Source organism: Nomascus leucogenys, chromosome 6 (assembly GCF_006542625.1).
Source record: "Nomascus leucogenys isolate Asia chromosome 6, Asia_NLE_v1, whole genome shotgun sequence".
NCBI lineage: Eukaryota > Metazoa > Chordata > Mammalia > Primates > Hylobatidae > Nomascus > Nomascus leucogenys.
In genome coordinates this window covers 63041441-63063257 of record NC_044386.1, presented here as the reverse complement: position 1 = coordinate 63063257, position 21817 = coordinate 63041441, and the positions used below count along the sequence as shown (strand labels likewise).

At 34.6% G+C, this 21817-nt stretch overlaps 1 protein-coding gene across 1 annotated transcript in view; it reads left to right on the top strand.

Annotated features, from left to right (window-relative positions):
• SPRED1 (sprouty related EVH1 domain containing 1) overlaps positions 1 to 19489 on the top strand; it is a 103383-nt gene extending 83894 nt beyond the window's left edge. The window contains exons 5-7 of the mRNA XM_003272817.3: positions 1831 to 1989; positions 10471 to 10572; positions 13296 to 19489. Coding sequence (XP_003272865.1) covers positions 1831 to 1989; positions 10471 to 10572; positions 13296 to 13946 — 912 coding nt within the window. The 3' untranslated portion in view covers positions 13947 to 19489. The remainder of the gene's footprint in view (positions 1 to 1830; positions 1990 to 10470; positions 10573 to 13295) is intronic.
• The last annotated feature ends 2328 nt before the right edge of the window (positions 19490 to 21817 follow it).

Genomic DNA, 21817 nt, shown 5'->3' with positions numbered 1-21817 from the left:
ATTGTTGAGGCAGATATTCAATTTATAATAAAAAGAAATTGTGCGCCTGTAATCCCAGCACTTTGGGAGGCCGAGGCAGGTGGATCACTTGAAGTCAGGAGTTTGAGACCAGCCTAGCCAACATGGTGAAACCCCATCGCTACTAAAAAACAAACAAACAAACAAAAAATTAGCCAGGCATGGCAGCGGGCGCCTGTAATCTCAGCTACTCAGGAGGCTGAGGCAGAGAATTGCTTGAACCTGGGAGACGGAGGTTGCAGTGAGCCAAGATTGCATCACTGCACTCCAGCCTGAGCAACAAGAACAAGACTCCATTTCAAAAGAAAAAAAAAAGAAAGAAATTGTGGTTTAGATAAAGTAAGACAAGATTCTAACTTAGGTCTTTTCTCACCCATTTTTTTTTCTCCCAGTATTCTATTCAGTTTGCTTATGATTTTTGACAATTATTTGAGTCATTTATTTTCAGAAATCTCTGGAACAAATAAATACGTTTCCTGAAGTTTTCTACTCTTCCCAATTTTGATTATGTATTTTGAAAGCATGTTTGCTGGATATCAGTGTTTAGCCAACATTTTTCCAATATTTTATCAGCAACTGTCACAACACATTGGGACAGCTGTTATGAAAATTGGGTAAAAATAGCAGCCAGTTTTGACATAGTTTTAAGTGACAGTAGATTCTCAGATATATTTTTAATAGTTCAGTTGCCTACTCCTTGATACAATAACAGCTTTTAGTTTCAAGAGCATTTTCAGTTACTACCATTATATCCTTATGATAACCCGGTGTCATAAAATAGCATCGGTATCACAATTATTTTCTAATGGAGAAATTGAATGCCAAAGGAATTAAATGGGACAAGGGTGGTTTTTTTTTTCTGAAACAAAAACTAGAACTTGCATTTAATCATTTTTGAATTTTATTTGTTAATTTTAGAAGTAGCACCAACACAATCTTTTAAATCTTTTAAAAAGAAAAGCTTATGAAAGGTTTGAACCCTTAAAATTGTTAGCCCTATAGTGATTTCTCTGAATTATTTTAGAATAAGCTAGTGAAAGTATTTCAGCCACTTTTACTTGGATATCAGCTTTTTTCTTAAATAATTATACAGTGATGGGAAAAGTAATATCCTATTCCTTTAAAAAATTAAATGAAACAAAGCCCTTCCAGGACTTTGTGTTTTGTAGTGTGCTAAATTTTACTTACTTAATATTTATTTTATATAAATTATTGTTTATGACATTTTAAAAGTGTCTTTAGTGAGTGTCATTTATTGAGCATATCTCCCAACCTAAGTCTAATTAGAGTACATGATTTAAATCCTACGTAATCAGCAAGTTTAGGCTAATTTATTCATTCACTCATTCAACACAGTAATAGACTACTGTTGTCTTCTCTTTTGACTCACTGTATCAACAGCAGAGTTCTTTGAACATTTTTTTTTAACTTGCAAAATAAAACAGATTTGTGTTTTCTTCCTAATAATTTCTGCATTTTCTATGTACATTTATCACTTTTTATTATAGTTAAAAGCATTATTATAATTAGCTCTTCTACATGACATGGTTAGCCTTTTAGTTCTTCATGTTATTTTTAATAAAGCCCATTTTTCTCATGAAGTTGAATTTTTCTAAAAGTTCATATTATTATTATATTTTGACATAGCTTTATAATCATGTACATTTGAGTTTTGGGAATTGCTATTCATAGCGATGGTAGCGATATATACTTACTGACTTGCTAAATACTTTTTAGAGTGAAAGTATCTTACTTTGTGGTGGTGGTGGTTTTTATTCTGGCAACTAATGTGTTAAGGTTTGTTCCCAATAGGCAAATGAAGAGGATTCTTCCAGTTCTCTAGTGAAGGATCACCTTTTTCAGCAAGAGACAGTTGTTACCAGTGAGCCTTATAGAAGCTCAAATATAAGACCTTCTCCCTTTGAAGATCTGAATGCCAGAAGAGTGTACATGCAAAGCCAAGCCAATCAGGTAAGAAGATAAAATATTTTTTCAGCACGTTGTTTATAGGTGTAGAAATTGGATGATGTCTTAGATAAGGACATTAAAACTATCTGCCCTTTACCAGACACAGTAAACAAACAAACAAACAAAAAACCCCACAAACAAAACCAGGAGAATGTGATTTATAATGAATCAAATCCAGAGTGAAACAGTAAACATATACACCATAAAGTCCTATATGGGTGTAGCGATTGAGCAAGGGGACATCACAAGCATTCTTATTTTACCCCTTATCTCACAGGAAAGCTTTCAATATTTATCATTAATTATGATGTGTTTACTATATGTTTTTATAGATCTCTTTATTAGATTAAGGATAACCTTGTGTTCCTACAGAACTAAATTTTTATTACATGCTTTTTCTGCAGTAATTGAGGTGATTCTATTTTTTTCTTCCCTTATTCTGTTTGTTAAATTGCAGTCATTGGTTTGCAACCTTGCATCATCTTATGACCATATTCATTTCTTGACCCTGCACCCCTCTAACTCCATCTATTTGTTAAGGAAGGGTTCTGCAGTCAAGCTTCTAGAGAAGTGGCTAGCAAACATCATCTTTGTTTCCTCTCCAGACATGCACACCTCTTAATCCCACTGAAACTGTGGTACGGTTATCCATTACCTTTATAGAGATGAATTTGAATTTTATTGGGGCATTTTCGCCATAAAATATTAATTAACTACTCCATCATTTCCTTTCCTTACTCCATCACTGTCCTCCCCAGGCTTCTGAGACATCCTTTTCTGGTTCTCCTAATGTGACTGCTCTTTCTTAACTCACTGTCTCAATATTTAGTGATTCCCTACTGTTAACAGTTTTAAAATAGAACATATATAGTCTTCCAAAATAATTCTAACTGTCCTCATAGTTTCAATTTTCATTCTCTGATAATGATTTCCAAAATTTATCTCCAGTCTTTAACTCTCCCTGAGCTTCAAACAATATTTAAAGAGCTACTTTTTTGATGTCTGATTACATCAATTTTCTTCTGGTTAGCACTTTCACAATGGGTTTTTGGTTTTTTTTTTTTCCTTCCAACATTTCAGACCTCTCTTTTAAACCATATATAGTTGGGTTTGGGGTTTTTTTCCCCCCCCGGAGTGTCTTTGTCTTTTAATTGGAGTATTTTGTTCGTTTACTTTTACCACAATTATTGATATAAATCTACCATTTTATTCATTTTTTATTTGCCCCATTTGCTGTGTTTTTTTCCCTTCACTTTGCTGATTCAAATATATTACTTGATTCTCGTCCCTTTATTAGCTAATTAGTAATACAGTTGTTAAGTATTTTTAGTGGTTATCCTAGAGATTACAAATGTGTCTTGCCTCCTTAAAATCTATCCTGTATTAATGTTTTACCATTTTCAAGATAATGCACAGATCTACAGTATCTTAACTCAGTTTACCTCTCTTTTACCTTTTATGTAATTGTCATTACAAACTTTATCTCTATAAAATTTAAAACCTTGCAAAAATACTATTTTAAACAGTCAGCATTCATTTAGGTTTATTCACTTTTTTATGACTTTTGACATTCTTCAGTACCTTATGTATTATACTTCCATCTAGGATCATTTGCTGTTTATTGGTGCTTGCTGAACCTCAGTTTTCATTTATCTGATAAAAATCTTTTATTTCCTTCATTTTTGAAGGATGTTTTGCTTTTCATTGAATTCTGTTATAATTTATTTTCTTTCATCAATTTAAAAGATGTAATACCATTGAGAAGAAGTTTCTACCCTTCCTATTAAGAAATAATATCTTTATTGTTTTCAGATGTTTTATTATGCTATACCTAGGTATTAGGTTATATATTTTGTTTTGGTTGTAAAGAGCTCCTGGAATCTGTGACTTGATGTCTTTGACCAGATTTAGAAATTTTCAACCAGTAGCTCTTTAAATATTGTTTGAAGCTCAGGGAGAGTTAAAGACTGGAGATAAATTTTGGAAATCATTATCAGAGAATGAAAATTGAAACTATGAGGACAGTTAGAATTATTTTGGAAGACTATATATGTTCTATTTTAAAACTATTAACAGTAGGGAATCACTAAATATTGAGACAGTGAGTTAAGAAAGAGCAGTCACATTAGGAGAACCAGAAAAGGATGTCTCAGAAGCCTGGGGAGGACAGTGATGGAGTAAGGAAAGGAAATGATGGAGTAGTTAATTAATATTTTATGGCGAAAATGCCCCAATAAAATTCAAATTCATCTCTATAAAGGTAATTGATAACCGTACCACAGTTTCAGTGGGATTAAGAGGTGTGCATGTCTGGAGAGGAAACAAAGATGATGTTTGCTAGCCACTTCTCTAGAAGCTTGACTGCAGAAGCCTTCCTTAACAAATAGATGGAGTTAGAGGGGTGCAGGGTCAAGAAATGAATATGGTCATAAGATGAAGAAAGTGGAGAAATTAAAAGATTCAGGACAGAGAAAAAAATTGATAGAGAAAGGCACAATGGAGACTGTAAAGACAGGAGAATTGCATGAGAAGTGATAAAATTACTTCATTTTCCAAGGTGGAAGTGAAATTTAGGTAGAGTTACAGATTTGCTATTGAGACAGAAAGTTAACAGTTCAAACTTGATTAATTCAGCATTGTGGGCCCTACTATTCTTGTCCTGAAGTCTTAAAAGTGGGTAGAGAGAGAACAAAAAAAACTTCTAGATCATCTGGGAGCTTTTCTTCCAGCAACTCTCATACCATAGCAAATACAGTTTGAATTATTCAAGGTAGACACAGATTGTAAAAGGCTCCAGGTAAGTCTCCCAGGCCCCCTGTAGCTTTATTTTTCACTAATCATTATTATTAATGTTTATCATAGCTGGTACCTACTACGTGCTAGATACTGTTTTAAGTGCTTTACTTATATAACTCGTTTTAATCCTCTCAACAAACTGGCAAACTACCTATTTTTAGTGATTAAAAATTATCTGTAGTTTATGTATGTTGTCCAAATTTATTATGAAATGTTATAAAAAATTAAAGAAAAATTAAGATATTGGTACAAGAAGGAAAAAATTGCAAGCCAGTTTTACTTTGAGCAAAATAATTGCAAGAATAAAGGCTAAAAGCAATCTGCATATTTTCGCTAGAGATTTTGGGATATTAAAATGAACCCACCAGGAGTCATACTTGCTTATAAACTTCCAGGCATCCTGTGAGACATTTGAATCTGGAGATACTCAGTTTAACAGTTTTAAATACAAAATATTTTCCCACATACTGAGTGGCGGGCAGAAAAACTCATCTCAACATAGGAGAGAGTGGAAGTATGGATATCCTGAACTAAGTCACTGATTCATACAGTTGAGCAGGGAAAGAAAACACGGTGAATGTAACACAGGGACGTTATGATATACCAGTATTTCTCATCCCAGGCCCTGGGAATTTATTTGGCCTACCTTCTTTGGCTGAAAGAACTATAAATTTAAAGGTGTTCTTTTGATTGATGGGGAAAAAGAACTGAACTCTTCTCCCAAAATAGTAATGGCGGTTATGATGGGGTGGTTGAAGAATGTAATCATCAAGTAGAAAGTACAAAAAGTGCTCAATAACTGCAGAGAGAGAAGTGAACAACATTTGGCAGACAGCTGATAGCTTTGGGATTATGACATGGCCTCTAGAGCTATTCTGTTTGGCTCTGAATTCCAACTTCTTTACTTACTAGCTGTGCGGCCTTGGGCAAGTTACTTAAGTTCTTTGTGGCTTAGTATCCTCATCTGTAAATTGGAATACTATCAGTATCTACCTCCTAGAGTTGTTATGAATATTAAATAATTAATGTTATATATAAAGCACTTAGGAAAAATGTTAAATAGAACAATAATACTCGTAAGTAATTCCTTGTAATTGATACTTTTTCTTATCTCCAAAATTGATGACTTAAAGAAACAAGGGTTATATGAATTGCATAACTAGATGTTTATACATTTACTGCTGTTATAATTAGTGAACTTCTCAATTTAATAGGAATTAGAATGGAACGGTTTACTCTTTTAAAGCTGCAGTGGACTGTAGCTATACCTACAGTAAAGAAATATTGTAGAAGTTTCTTAATAGGAATAAAATAGTTCCATTCAGCACAGTGCTGTTAGGATAGTGTAGCAGTTTTCCATTTGTATTTGACCAAGAAGGCCTCACAGGATGAGTTTTATCATGGTAGAGAATCTGGCCCTCAGCTTGCAGACCAGACACCTTATTTTCTTAGGATACTAGGACTAAAGTCATCTTCAGAGATTCAAATAATTGAGTTTAAGAAAATGAAATGTGAAAATCAGAACATAAAATTTGATTTCAGCCATCATGAGGACTGTAGTTACCTGCAGTAGCCTGATTAACACATTCTCTACCTAAAATAGGTCTTTATGAGATCATCACTAAAAGCTAACTTGGTGAGTGTAAATGCTCAACAAAATAACTGTGTCTTTTGAATGTTTAATTGCATAAGTTGATGGATCCTTTTCTACAACAGAGGAACAACCTTGCCAAAAGGACTAGACAACTGCCTTGCTGAACTGTAAAGAGTAAGCTAGCAAGTTAACTTACTAGTTTTATGAATGCTGCTAGAAGACATGGCTGCTGGGTCAAACAAAGGACTTTATTATTATTCACAGTACAATAGTAGCATGAGCTTCATGTTTGTGTTTCCCTTGCTCCTCCAAATCCCATGGGAATGATGCTCAGGAGTATGTTGTCCACTCGGTGGGTTAGCATCCCAGCGTTGGAACCTTGAACTTAGGGAAGCCAAGTCTTTTGTAATGACTTTTAATGCACTTCAGTAGCCTGCCTGCCTTGCTGAGGAAGGAGATACTGTCTTTGTTATACTGGACACTAAACAAGCCTGTCTCCAAAGGGGAAACACTGTGTCTTTCAAGGGTTTCACTGTACAGACATCCTTGAAAAGATAGTCCAAAACAAAAGGCCAATAGTGCATATGCTCACTAGATCTGCAGAGATGGGACCCATAAAGAATTGTCAACTACGCTAGTTTATGTTCCCTTAGTAATGCTTAAATAGGCATTGCCAGTGTTTGTCTTTGACTCGTTTTTTAATGCTTTGAAGATCTAGTAAATCTTTTGAGGTCAGGCGTGGTTGCTCACACTTGCAGTCCCAGCACTATGGGAGGTCGAGGTAGAAGGATCACTTGAGACTAGGCATTTGAGACCACCTGGGCGACATAGCAAGATTCCATCTCATATATATATATATCTCATGGTGATACGCACCTGTAGTCTCAGCTACTCAGGAGTCTAAAGCCGGAGAATTGCTTGAGCCAGGGAGGTCCAGGCCGCAGTGAGACAGGTACGCCATTGCACTCAACCTGGGTGATAGAGTGAGACCTTGTCTCAAAAAAAAAAAAAAAAATCCTCTGGATGGATAGACACATTGTTTCAAAGTCTTACAGGCCTAGAAGCCATTATAGTTCTTTAATTCAGTTTCTCTTATTTTCACGGGGTTCATTTCACTGTAGACAAATGTGACAGCCTATATCAAAGATTTATGACATGTTTAATACATAAAAAAGAATGTATTCACTGAATACTTGAGAAACCACGAAACAACTTAAAAAAGGAACACCCCCAATCTACACCTTTGCCTTCATCCTAGAGGTAACTATTACCTGGAATTGTATTTGTCTAACATTCTCATGCTTTCCTTGATAGTTCTAAAACTTGTTTCTTTTTATTCTCCCAATTGGATATTTCAGTTGTTTTCAGGTTTTTGTTGTTACAGGCATACTGCTGGTACAAACTTTCTTGTCCACAACTATTCATGTGCATGAGTTTCTTTAGAGTGTTCAGGAGTGGATTTTTTACATTGATGTGCTACAGAAGATTCTGGGACAAACTGGACTTTAGGATTGATGTGTACCATGTACAGGGGATATGTATTGAGTATTTGAAAGACTTTGGAAATAACTGTGATTGTTCCTTTACAAATGGGTTTTAACTGCATGCTCTCATATGGCCTTGTTACTAGGTAATCAAATGTTCTGTGTCACTTCTCTGTATATTCTGGATTCAGATCTTTCTGAGTTTTATTTGCGGCTATTATCTCCTAGTTTGTGATTATTTTTCACTCTTTGTGGTGTTTTGGTGAACAGACATTACAAATTTTAATGCAGTTGAATTTATCATTTCTCTTATTATTTTGACAGACTCTTCCCTATCCTCGTCTTAAAGATTTTCTTCCTAATCTAAAAGTTTTAAAGTTTTGTCTTTAATCCACTTTAATTTGATTTATTTTCTATGGTAGGGATCAAATTTTGTTTTTTCCACATAGGTTACTAATTGTCGCCACACTGTTTATTGGAGCCTTTCCCCGCACTGATATGCAGTACCATATCTGTCACATCAATTCTCTATATATGTTTGAGTCTATTTCTGATGTCTCTAGTCTAAATGAGTGCCACATTGTCATCTTTACTGTAGAAATGCTGTAGCTCTATAATAATGTAATATTTATAGAGAAAGTGCCTAACTTTGTTTTCCCTCTTGGATCTTTTTTTTTTTTTTTTCAATTTGGCTGTTTGCCTTTTTAAAAAATTTAGAATCAGCTTGTCAAATCTGATGAAGAATCCTTTTGTGGTTTATATTTGATTTGCGCTGAATGTGTGTGTTAGTTTAGGGGATAATTTATCATTTTATTAGTGAATATGATATATATCTCGGTGTAGCTCTTCTTCTGTATCTTTACATAAAACTTTGCGTTTTCTTTGTGAAAAGATAATACATATTTTATAGGATTATTTCTTTGTACCATTTTTGTTGTTCTATTATAAATGGAATCCTTTTAAAATTTTAATTGTGACCAGCTTTGAAGAAGCGTCTCTTATGACTTTTTCAGCTGATAAATTTTACTGAAGATTATAGCAAAAGTGCCAAATTGTGAGGATATTAAAAAGCAGAAATTAATTGGGGTGTATCTTATCACATTTGTTTTTAGTAAGTTTGAAAAGGTCAATATTGTCCATTTATTTGTCTTTTCACTTAGAGATTGTGTGAGAGAACTAATATTTAATATTCATAGACCCTATTGACTCAGGTAGTTTTCAAAGTATGTATGTGTTTAAGTGGTGTGTGTGACTTTTTTCTGAGACAGTGGTGAGAAACGTGACATTTTTACTCTTTAAAATAGTTCTTAGAAATACATATTTAGTATAATAGTTGAGGTCATTGTGTTCTATCAGGAAAAAAAAATTGTTCTCTCCACTTCCTTTTGTGTAATGTTCTTCTGTTTTTCTTTTTTTCACTTGACCAAATACCTAGCTTATTCTGTGTTTACTTCAAGTTGCATTTCCTTTCATGCCTTCCCAGACCATTTAATCCATAGTTATTTCCTCTTGTTAATTTCTAAATTCTTACAGATTCTACTTATACACATAGAATGGCCTCCATATTGTATCATTAAATGTAGAAACCAAGGGCACAGTACAAAGGGTCCTGTTTTAAAGATGTGTGTGTGTGTGTGTAAAAATTTTTGGAGGAATGCATTAAAAAATTTTTTTATGATAGTTAACTTTTAAAACTGGGACCGAAAGGTCTAAGATGGAAGGAAGGGTTTTACTTCATGTGCTTTTATACTATTTGAAAATTTTGCTATCTGCATGTATTACTATTTATTTTCAGGGTTATAGTGTTTATTGTGTTTATTAAGTGTGTAACAGTAGGAGTTGGATCAAAATTATCTGGAAAAATAAGAAGTAAACAAGATTGCCAAAATGTTGATGATAACTGAAGCTAGATAATAGACCCATGGTGATTCATTACATTATTCTCTCCTTTTATGTATATTGGAATTTTTCACCATAAAATTTTAAAAATTAAACATTGATGTATTTTAGCTATAATTTAGGTCTGAAATGGGCTTTGCAATTCAAAACACTTGTAAATGTATCAGGACACTAAAGATTCCTATCTTTTTATTGCTATATAATTCACCTACCACAAAATCATGCTTTAAAAAAGTATATAATTTGGTGGTTTTTATTATATTCACAAGATTATGCAGCCATCAGCAGTATCAAACTCCATATCACTTCCCAAAAAACCCACATTGATTATCAGTCATTGCCCCTCCTTCCCTATTCCCAGCCCCTGGCAACATTGTGACATGTGTAACTACTTTATTTCTCTTTGTGATTGAATAATATTCCACTCTACGGATTTACTACATTTTGTTTATCCATTCGTTACTTGATGAATATTTGGGTTGTTTGTACTTTTTTGACTATGTATTCATTACTTGTTAAAATTTAAATATGTAAGAAAAGACCTACGGTTTTTGTGTTTTAGGTGGGGGAAAAAGATTCTGTTTTTATTCTCAAAACCGTTTTTGAAAAACTTTACTGCTAATAGATTATAAGGTTTTGGAACATACACTGTACAGTTTCATTAAAAGTAAAATTCTTGTGTCATTCAAGTAGAAATTGTTTGTATTTTAGATAGCATTTGGTCAGCCAGGCTTGGACATTCAGAGCAGAAGTATGGAATACGTACAGCGGCAAATATCCAAGGAATGTGGAAGCCTAAAGTCCCAAAATAGGGTAAGTAATGTTAGTTTATCTTGTGATATGGAATTTAACTAATTAATATATAGGTAAAGTTTTCCAGTCTTTCTAATTCTCCATATAGTTGAATTGTACTAGAAAATTTTTCATTGTATGAATTTGCTGCCTATGTGCTTATAAATGCTGTTAGTTAAAAACTCTCCAAACTTCTCATTTGAGTCTAAAAGATTGCCAGAGCTGCATTTATTAGATAGGACCAAAAAGAATTATATATTGTTAATTAAATGAACTGTATCTGTCACCCCACCTTTAGCTCAGACCTAGAATTTTTTTTAGCCCTAATTCCATGTATCTAGGAAGTAGAAGTTTGCCCCAAACTGAGTCAGATGCTTACTTGTAGTAGACTGGTCACTATGTCCAGGGACTGGAGCTAAAGATACAAATTTATCTACTTAGAAGCCTGCATTTATGGATGATGGAAGGGGTCAAAAGACTTAATTTTGTTCTTTGGCCTCAAAGAACCAACCTTCCCAGAAGGGTTGTGGAAGTAGGGGTATTTTACGTCATTTTTCAGAGACTTTTTGTGTACCCAAGCTATACACATGTATGTCTTTGTATTAATTTGCTGGAACTCCCACAACAAAATATTACAGACTAGGTAGCTTCAACAACAGAAATGTATTTTCTCACAATTCTTATAAGTTCAAGGTCAAGGTTATTGGCAGCTTTGGTTTCTTCTGAGGCCTTTCTTCTTGGCTTGCAGGTAGCTGCCTTTTCACTTTGCCCTCACATGGTCTTTCCTCTGCCCATACATCCCTGGTGTCTTTCTCTGTGTGTCCAAATTTCCTCATAAAGAAAACGGTCAGATTGGATTAAAGTCTCTCTTAAGGGCCACATTTTAACTTAGTCACCTCTTAAAAGGCTCTATCTCCAAATACAGTCGCATTACTGAGATTAGGGCTTCAGCATATGAATTTGAAGAGGACATAAGTCAGACCATAACATTTTGTTCTTCTCACATGCAAAATACATTCATCCTTATCCCAACAGCCCCAAAGACATAACCCATTCCAGCATCAACTCTTAAGTCCCAAATCTCATCTAAATAACATCTTTCAATCAAGTGTGGGTAAGATGAGGTACATATATCTTGAGGCAAAATTCGTCTTCCGCTATGAACCCGTGAAATTTGTAATTTCTTGGTACAAATACCACGATAGGATAGGTTACAGAATACCATGATAGGAAAGGTATAGGATAGGCATTCCTATTGAAAAAGTGAAATTGAAAGGAAGAAAGGTGTCATGGGTCCCAAGCAATTCCAAAACCTTACAATAATTCCATTAGATATTTAAACTTTTTTAAATATTTTAAGATTTTTTGAAAAAGATTTTAGGATTAAGAATAATCCTCTTTGTTTTAATGTTCTGCTCTCTGGGCCCACTGGGATGGTAGCCCCACCCCCTCAGCCATAGGTGTCAGTATTGCCCCCAGGGCTCTGGGCTGCTACAGCCTGGCCCACTGACAGGGACTAATTGACCCCACCCTTTGGAACTGAGGAGAAAACAGCCTGCCTTTAGGCTCATTCTTCCCTTTTCTTGAAAGATAAGTCATATTTCACATTACTCCCTTGGCCCATCCTGTAGAATTCCAGAAGTCCAACAGTCTTCCTTCATTTTGTCCTGACTCTGTCCCCTTCAATCCAGATTGACAGCATTTCATTTTACCATATGATTGTCCAACTATACCCTAGCTATTCTTTCCATAACATGCTTTCTCATTTTATTGCAAATGGATAGACATGGAACATATCAAATCTTCATGTACTATTCCTTTTTGCTTAACAGTTTCTTCTTTCAATTCCTCTCTCTCCTCTCGAATTTTACTATAAGCAGCAAGGAAAAACTAGACTACACCTTCAACACTTTGCTTAGAAATATCTGCTAAATATTTAGGTTAATCACTCACAAGTTCTACTTTCCAAAAAACACAAGAACACAATTTAGCCAAGTTCTTTGTCGCTTTATAACACAGGTTGCCTTCCTTCCAGTGTCCAAAACATGTTCTTCATTTCCATCTGAGATCTTACCAGAAGCACTTTTTAAAGTCCATATTTAGAAGCAACAGTCTCCTCAAGGCTCTTTCTAACATGCATCTCAAAATACTTTCCACCTCTACCCATTCCCCAGTTCTAAAACCACTTCCACATTTTTAGGTGTTTGTTAGAGTGACACCCCACTTTGACTAATATTGACACTAAAATCAGTATTAGTCAAGGTTTTCCAGAGAAGTAGAACCAACAGGATGGATGGATGGATGGATGGATGGATGGATGGATGGATGGATGGATGGACAGACGGATGGACAGACGGATAGGAAAGTTTTATTTTAAGGAAATGGCTCATGCAATAGTAGAGGTACAGATCCAAAATCTGCAGGGTAGGCTGTCTGGAGACCCAAGAAATAGTTGTAGTCTGAGTCCAAAGGCACCCTGCTGGCAGAATTTCTTCTTGCTCAGGGGGAGCTCAGTCTTAGTTCTAGTAAAGCCTTCAACTGATTTTTATGAGGTCCACCTATATCACAGAAGGTACTGTGCTTTCCTCATAGTCCACCAGTTGAAATGTTGATCTCATCCCAAAAACGTATCATAGAAATGTCCAGAATATTTCAACAAATATCTGGACGCTGGCCCCACCAAGGTGACACATAGAATTAACCATCACAGCCCTCACTGCAGTTTTTATCTGTTTCTTTTTTAGGTCCCTTTGAAATCAATCAGACATGTCAGCTTTCAAGATGAGGATGAGATTGTCAGAATAAACCCTCGAGATATCTTAATACGTCGCTATGCAGACTACAGACATCCTGACATGTGGAAAAATGACTTGGAAAGAGATGATGCTGATTCCAGTATTCAGTTTTCTAAACCAGACAGTAAAAAATCAGACTATCTGTACTCTTGTGGGGATGAGACTAAGTTAAGTTCACCCAAAGACTCTGTGGTATTTAAGACACAGCCTTCCTCATTAAAAATTAAGAAGTCAAAACGAAGAAAAGAGGATGGTGAACGTTCTCGCTGTGTATACTGCCAGGAAAGGTTTAATCATGAAGAAAATGTCAGGGGAAAATGTCAGGATGCTCCAGACCCTATTAAAAGATGCATATATCAAGTTAGTTGCATGCTCTGTGCAGAGAGCATGTTGTATCATTGTATGTCAGACTCGGAGGGAGATTTTTCTGATCCCTGTTCGTGTGACACTAGCGACGACAAGTTCTGCTTGCGATGGTTAGCCCTGGTAGCTTTGTCTTTCATTGTACCATGTATGTGCTGCTACGTCCCTTTGAGAATGTGCCATCGCTGTGGTGAGGCATGTGGTTGCTGTGGTGGGAAACATAAAGCTGCTGGATGAAATGGTCCAGTGCCAAAATGAGCTTAAAATCTTTGTTTCCAGGAATTAGCTAACTTGGATTTGTGGAAGCTTTTGGCAAGCAATATGGAATCTTGCCTGGTATCATTGGGGCCACACATGGAGGAAGCAGAACTCATCAGTTCTTGGCGTTTCACGCCATGCCTAACTTTTCCCTTGAGTGCATGGCATGTTTTGTTACAGGTTGTAGAGTATTTGCAGAAGGAAACCATTTCTGGTTATTTGGCTATAAAAAGTCAGCATAAAATATGATCCAACTAAAAGGGATTAATTTTTGGCATTTTTGTATATTTATGCATTAGGTGATGGGACTTTTAAAGGTTTGAATTTATTAGGACATGAACTAAAAATAAAAGTGCACTAGGGGACAGTTGATTTCAATCTAAGAAAAGTTAACACTTGGGAATTACAAGAAGTAAAACAAGTGCAACTAAATCATTTATTAGTTGTTTTTTGAAAGCAGTTTTATGTATAAATAACAAATGTTTATATTTAACTAAATGTAAGGTACGAATTATTACATATTAAACTTTTCTTCCCCTTCCTAGTTCTGAAGTAGATATATATATATCTACTGTCACATTCCATATATTTTGAATATTTAACTCATCTAGTTAATAATGTTTTTATTCCATGTGAATGATTTGATATTTTCATCCTTATTTCTCTTTGGCTACAATTTATATTGAGTTATATCTGTACATTCTGGTAATCTAAAATCCTTAAAAATACTCTAATAGCCTTGAGTGACCAACTTTTTTTTTTAAAGCACAGATGTAATTGTCTAATGTTCTGATGGGAACGTAACACTTATTTTTATATAAAAAGAGACTGAGTAAACATTATAGAAAAAAAGTGAAGTTTTTTAGTTGTTTTTTGTGGTATTCAACCAGCAAGTTGTTTTCTTTCAGAGTTTCCTCCTTCAAAAAATTATATTGCATTTACAAATGTTTTACAAGGCAGAAAGTTTGACTGGATAATTAGTGTAAAAGCTTCGTCTTGAGATCTTCATGTATCATTCTGCTAAACCAGAATATGTTCAGCTGTGTTACTAATTTTTCAGCTTAATCCTCAGTGCTTATTATTTACATAACAATAACTTTTTATCAGTTACATTTTATTTTTATTTAAACTGGCCAAAAGCAAAATTATTTTATGTTAAAATGTGTGCTAAACTATCCCAGGAAAGTATTTAATCCAACATTGTAAATGAAGTATCTTGTACATATAAATTTATTTCTTTTGCAGAGCATTATATTACTGGATGTTTAATTTACAAAATAGTTGGATAAATGTTCCAACAAACTTTAAAGTACCTTGAAGTCAAATTGTCTGTTTTTGTTTTTTTGTTGTTGTTGTTTTCTTAAGTGTTACATTAAAACTCTAACCAAGGAAAGGGTTCTTTAAGAACATTCCCTTAGAGGGATGAAGTTGAGAAGTGTGCCTTTTTTTTAATGGCTTGAAGTTTCAGAGGTGATAAAAATTAAAATCACACTACCATTTGAAGCTCATTTTCTATGCAGGTTTTTAAACGTCATTTATGTATCATTCTTTTTATATATCACATTTAAGCTTGTGTTAGCTTTTTTCTTTTGCCCCAGATCAAACTGAACAATGTATATAACACTATCTGTCTGTAAAATACTTTTTTTAAGAAAGCATTTATATTTATATGACAGCTTGAACTGACAACATTGTGTATATAGATCATCTTGAAGTATTATTTCACATTGAAAAGAAGAAAATATATTGATAACTATAGATGTTATGAAGAAGAGGGTATTTCTAGTTTTGTACTAAAAGTCAATTGGATGAACTAAATCCAAAACATGACACTGTAGCAGCAGTTTTAAGTCTTATTTTTACTGTTTATATATTTGAATGCTGCTACAACAGATGATCTTCATCCCTGAAGTTTTCAGCTAAACTTGGTTTCCTAGAATAGACTGTTAACTTTCAAAATTTTTATTGGTGAAATGGAAATACTGTTTTTCCATGTGAATGAATTTTCATATTTGTAAGTGCTAAGATTATAATTCAGGTTTGATCAAGGTGTGAATAACTGAAGAAAATAACTTGCTGGCTATATAGGAAAATGCTGTGGAAATGAACTGTGTATATACTTCTGGGAGGAACAAATTTAATCATTTCTTCTGTTAAGCACTAATCAGTATAGTGCAACTCCTGGTTCTGTACTGTATTTTATATGCAACATATATGCTTTAATATTTTAATGTTTGTGCATTAATATTTTCAATTTGTTTAACCACTTTGCTGCTAAGATTTTGCCGTCCCATTCCCATTTTTTCCTTTACAATTTTAAACAAGTTTCTTCATTAAAAATTATGGTGATGAAATGGTTTTTATTTTACCTTGGATCTTTGTAGTTAACATACCCAGTTTCTAAATCAGTCTACAAGACTAACTGATGATATAATGTTCTCTGAATCCCTAAATGGAAATTTTCTTTTGAGTAAATTAGAATTCCTTTGTGAAAGCAAATGGGTAGTTTAAATCACTGATTCTTAAACGTGTATAGGCAACTTCAGGAACATTTTCTCATTCTCTGTACAGACTCGGCACTGCCAATCGGCTTTTCCTCTAAAACTTTCCTTTGTTTTTATCTGATATAAGCAGATGGCTCAAGACAACTGCTTGAGTAATAGTATTGAAAATGGAATCATCTAGATGGTATGACAAGCAAGACTGGTCTGATGAACTTGTTTTGTTCAGAATTGATAATTCTTAAATATTTCTTTTGACTTGAAAAGGGACATCATTTGATTTCTGAAGAAGTATGTCGTGTGGAGCTTCAGCACCACCTACTGGATGATTTCCAGGCCAGAGACATGAGATGGCAATAGGGATCTGACAGGGTTCATCACTACTACCATTAAAGGGCTATTTATGTGGTGACCACCTCTACCAGGGAAACCAGGAATAAGAACTATCTCAAAGGAATTGTAAATTTGTCTTGTTGGCTTGCTGAAAGATTTTAAGCACTTTTTTCTTACATATCCTGTTTTAAAATATTTGTTGATATTTGGGACTGGCAATCAAACTTAATGGATGTACTGAGGCATTTATAGAACCAGTTGCTTTAACTCTCAAAAGCCATTACCAAAATGGCATTTTTTTCCTCCTTCCGCCAGTCAGAATTTTTAAAAATAATACTCAAAACATGAAAAAACATAATCACACCTGTATTTTATCATGACAACTTCAGAGAGTGTGTGTGTATGTTTCTTTCTCTTTTTTTTGAGGCGGAGTTTCACTCTTGTTGGCCAGGCTGGAGTGCAATGGTGCAATCTCAGCTCACTGCAACCTCCACCTCCTGGGTTCAAGCGATTCTCCTGCCTCAGCCTCCCAAGTAGCTGAGATTACAGGCGCCCACCACCATGCCCAGCTAAGTTTTTGTATTTTAGTAGAGACGGGGTTTCACCGTGTTGGCCAGGCTGGTCTCGAACTCCTGACCTTAGGTGATCCACCCACCTCGGCCTCCCAAAGTGCTGGGATTACAGGCATGAGCCACTGCCCCCAGCCATGTGTATGTTTCTGAAATGATGATGGGGTGGGGTTAAAATCTAAAGGGAAAAACTTGAAACTACCTATTTTCATTGGTTATTCAGCAGTGCCTAAAATGAGCTTTTGAAGTAATGTAAATGCACTTTCAATTCATGTGTATAGTGCCATCTGATATCTTGGGTAAGTCTTGCTTTTTCTTTTCTTTTTCCTCTCCCCTGCCCCCTTAATTAAATGGCACAGAAATGTTTCTTAATATGCATGTTAGTCTCCAGAGTACAGGAAATGTGCTTTCCCCTAAATGGTCAGTGTAAAGAATTTTAAGGATATTTCTTGTGTTGAAATTTACATTCGATTTTATGATTACACTTGGAAATATGTGTTAAATTGGGTTTTTAATTGTAGCCCAAAGGTGCATTAAGCAAGTGTTACATTTTTTCCACATAAAACTTAGAAAACTTTAGTTACCTGAAAAGCAAGGATTCTTTACTAATTATGTTCATTCTTGATTTGACTTCCATGATCACATTTCAAAGTGTAAGAGGAAGCACTAGAAACTGGCATTATTGTTGCACTAAAAAAGTCTATAAATCATGATAATAGCACCATGAGGTGTTTTGCAATGAGACAAACATAAAGAATGAATTTCTTTAAGAAAGAAACACAACCTGAGATGATTTATATAAACCAAAAGAAAAAAAAAAGGCTTTAAGGTATTAGGTACTGTTTGCCTAGCAGCCAGGTGGTTATAAAACGTTCATATGCTTTGGTACACTGATAAATGTTAGCCATTATTCCTGAAAGCTTCTTAAATTGCATCAGTGATTAGTTTTGGAATTTTTCAAGAATAAACTAGTTGAAAAGTCTGTATTAAAAATACACATAGATTTTTGTGAACATTTCCAGTGTGTAGTGTCGTTTGCTTTCTATTTCTGACCTAAAAAGTGCCTCACTTGTATATTATTTCCATTAAAAGCTTGACTGCATTCTTTCTAATGAACAATGAAAAACTGTTTAACTCATGTCATAATGTGTCTCCTCAGATATAGTTAACTAGCTTGATAGTTTTGAGTATATAATGTAAATAATACATTATAAGTTTGTAACCATTTCTGTTACATCATACCCATGTAATTGGACATACCAGATGATTATCATAAGGTTTTGTTTTAATGGTTTTTTTCCCTCCTGGAATTACCTGATTAAACCTATCATGAATTATAAAAGGACTTTTTCTTATTCTCCTAGAGCTTATCAAATTATCACATAAGAGATAATTACTGGAGGAGAAAGTAAAAATGGAAGCTTTTGATAATTAGCTCTGTTCTTTAAAAGTATACTTTTAAACTGAAAGTTCACATGTAGTTCATCTTAATAACATATTTATTCATCCTTAATTGTATTCAGATTTTTTTTAAGTCTCTAACCTAATAATGTTATATTTATTGGTTTGGTAACATGTTGCAGCTAAGCTAATGACCTTAAGTGGCAAATGTTTAACCCAGGACTACTGATTTTTTTATATTCAAGTCAGTTTCATCGTTTTACTTAACTTGCAATATAAACAAAAAATAACGAATAATCTAAATGAAAGGTTATCAGGACAGTAATCAAAAATTATAGTGTATCTCAACACTAGAATAAGTTGGTTTACTATATTATAGTTTATTTGAAAAATTAAGGAGTAACTATCTTTACCATTAATTACGAAATGTAGTCTCATGTGCTTGTTTACAGGTTTTTCAGAATTTGCTTTACATTCTTCACCTCAAGTTAATACCCACAAGTAAGTAGAATAGCTTTTATAACAAGGAAATTGAAACTAGGGTTCTAGCTTGGCTATCAATATAAGTGTCACGCACATAGTGCTCCTTACAGAAAAAGACATCGACATCAATGCTATGAAAGCTGTAGTCACTCTTTAAATTGAACTGCTCTAAGATTTGCAGTTTTAGTGAGATCTGAAATGATGATTCAAAAAAATACATTCATAATAAAAGTCTAACAAAATCACAGTCGAAATAGTGTTTCTTTTGTCTTTATTTTTGTTACATAATATATTTTATACATGATTACTTTTAATCCTCAAGTAACCTTGTAAGGATTATCTTCCTTATTTTTCTAAGGAAGAGATTTGGGCATCAAAAGGTCAAAATACCAGATTACATAGAGGCACTAGGTCTGAAACAAATTGTCTGACTCCGAAAGCATAGGCTTTTCTTCCTGATGCAGTTTCAGCTTTCTGTTACAGGAGTTACAGATATACTTCATAAAATAATCATTCTGTTAAAATGAAATTCTATTTATTATTTTAAGCTGGAGTAATTTTGTTTCATAAAGGAATAATTTCTTAATTTCTACTCTCCCTTGTGCATTTCTGGCCCCCCTGTCTCACTAAGTTGTGGTATGTGATCCACAGTATGGCATGGGAATTTTTTAAATTGGAGAATAATTGTGATAATGCTTCAAGATATGCCAGTTGTGAGCTGATCCAATGGGAAGCACTAAAAACATACATAGTTCAGTTTGTGGAATTGTTCATTTTGCTCAATTGGTGATATTTCATTGGAGGGATTCATTTTCACCAAAGCAACAATACTCCTTGAGGCAGTAGGAAACAATGCTCTAAAATGAGCTGTGTATACAGTACTCTTCGACCTCCCACTCCCCCCTCCCCCCCTCCAAATGATGAGCCATTCATCTGTCAGTTATTCCACAGAGCCTCTTTTGGGAACCAAAGTTGCGTTTATTGTCAGGACTACTTTTTTTTTTTATTTATTTTGGAGACACAGTCTCGCTCCGTGCCCAGGCTGGAGTGCAGTGAGCAATCACATTACACTGCAAACTTGACCTCCCAGGCTCAACCTACCTTTCCACCTCAGCCTCCCAAGTAGCTGGGACCACAACAATTGCCATCATACCCAGCTAATTTTTTTCTTTTTTTGTAGAGACAAGGTGTTGCTGTGTTACCCGAGCTAGTTTCGAACTCCTGGGCTCAAGCAATCCTTCTACTTCGACCTCCCCAAAGTGCTGAGATGACTGGCATGAGCCACCGCACCTGGCCGGGACTACTACTTAAACATGTTTCAGACAATGAGATTAGTATTCTCTCTTCTCTCAAAATTACCGGTTCTGTTAACCTGGAAATAATTTATAATAACCAAGATGCTATGTGCAATTAGGAAGAAAGGAGGACAAAGAATTCCAGAATATTCAGTATTGAAATGTCAAGACTATTATCTCAACAATAAAATTTAAATTAAAATTTAACTTAAACCTGTCATTTCTATCACTTAATTTCGTATTGCCAGTTGCAAGGCACCAATTAAGTGCTGGTTTTTTTCCTTTTAAAATGTATTGTGATACATCTCCTTGTAGATTTATTTCTCTTGTTGCCAAACCCCATTTTTTTGTGCTCCACGTTTTCCTCTCCCCTTTTTTTCTATTAATTAAAGTAATGTTTCTCCAACTTCTCCAAATCTATGAGGAAGAATTCATGGAGAAGAAATTTTCATGAGTATATTTTACATTTTCTTTAAAAATTCTTGTATTCATCCCAAGAAAGTCCAGCAAGCTTGAATATGTCTTCCGTTAGTAGGGGAAGCAAATGATTCACAATCCCTTAAAATTTAAGAGAAAACAAAGTTGTATGAATTCACAAGCTTCTAACTGGCTAATAGTTTTTGTTTAAAACTGTTGAACTAAAGTGCTAACAATAACATGATACTCTGGAGTCTAATAAGAAAATGGGGACCCAAACCAAATTATTTAAATAATAAAATGATAAAGTTGAATTCACTGAAGTTTTAGGGTGGAGAGGCACCTTAAAGATCAATATGACACCCTCATTTTATAAATATGGTAATGGATCCAAGAAGGTTTAGATATTACTGCAAGGTTGTCATTCACTTAACATACACAGTAACACAATCTGTACTATGTATCCAACTGCCTAAAATACATTTCTTGCAAGTACCTTAAATTCAATATGCCCAAAACTGACATTTCCCCCATTCTTCAAACCTTTTTTCTCTCTGCCTTGAGGTGACACCACTGCCTATCCAGTGGGTTAAGCCAGAAACCAGGTCATTAGAGAAAAAAAAAATTTTTTTTTATTTTTAGTAGAAACAAAGTCTCGCTATGTTGCCCAAGCTGGTCTCAACTCCTGAGCTCAAGTGATCCACCTGCCTCGGCCTCACAAAGTGCTGCGATTACAGGCATGAGCCACTGCACCTGGCCTTCATCTTTATTTTCTCATTTCCCCTTTTCACTATTGGTTCTCAATTTCCTACAGTTCTATTTCTTAAGCATCCCTCAAGTCTGTCCATGTT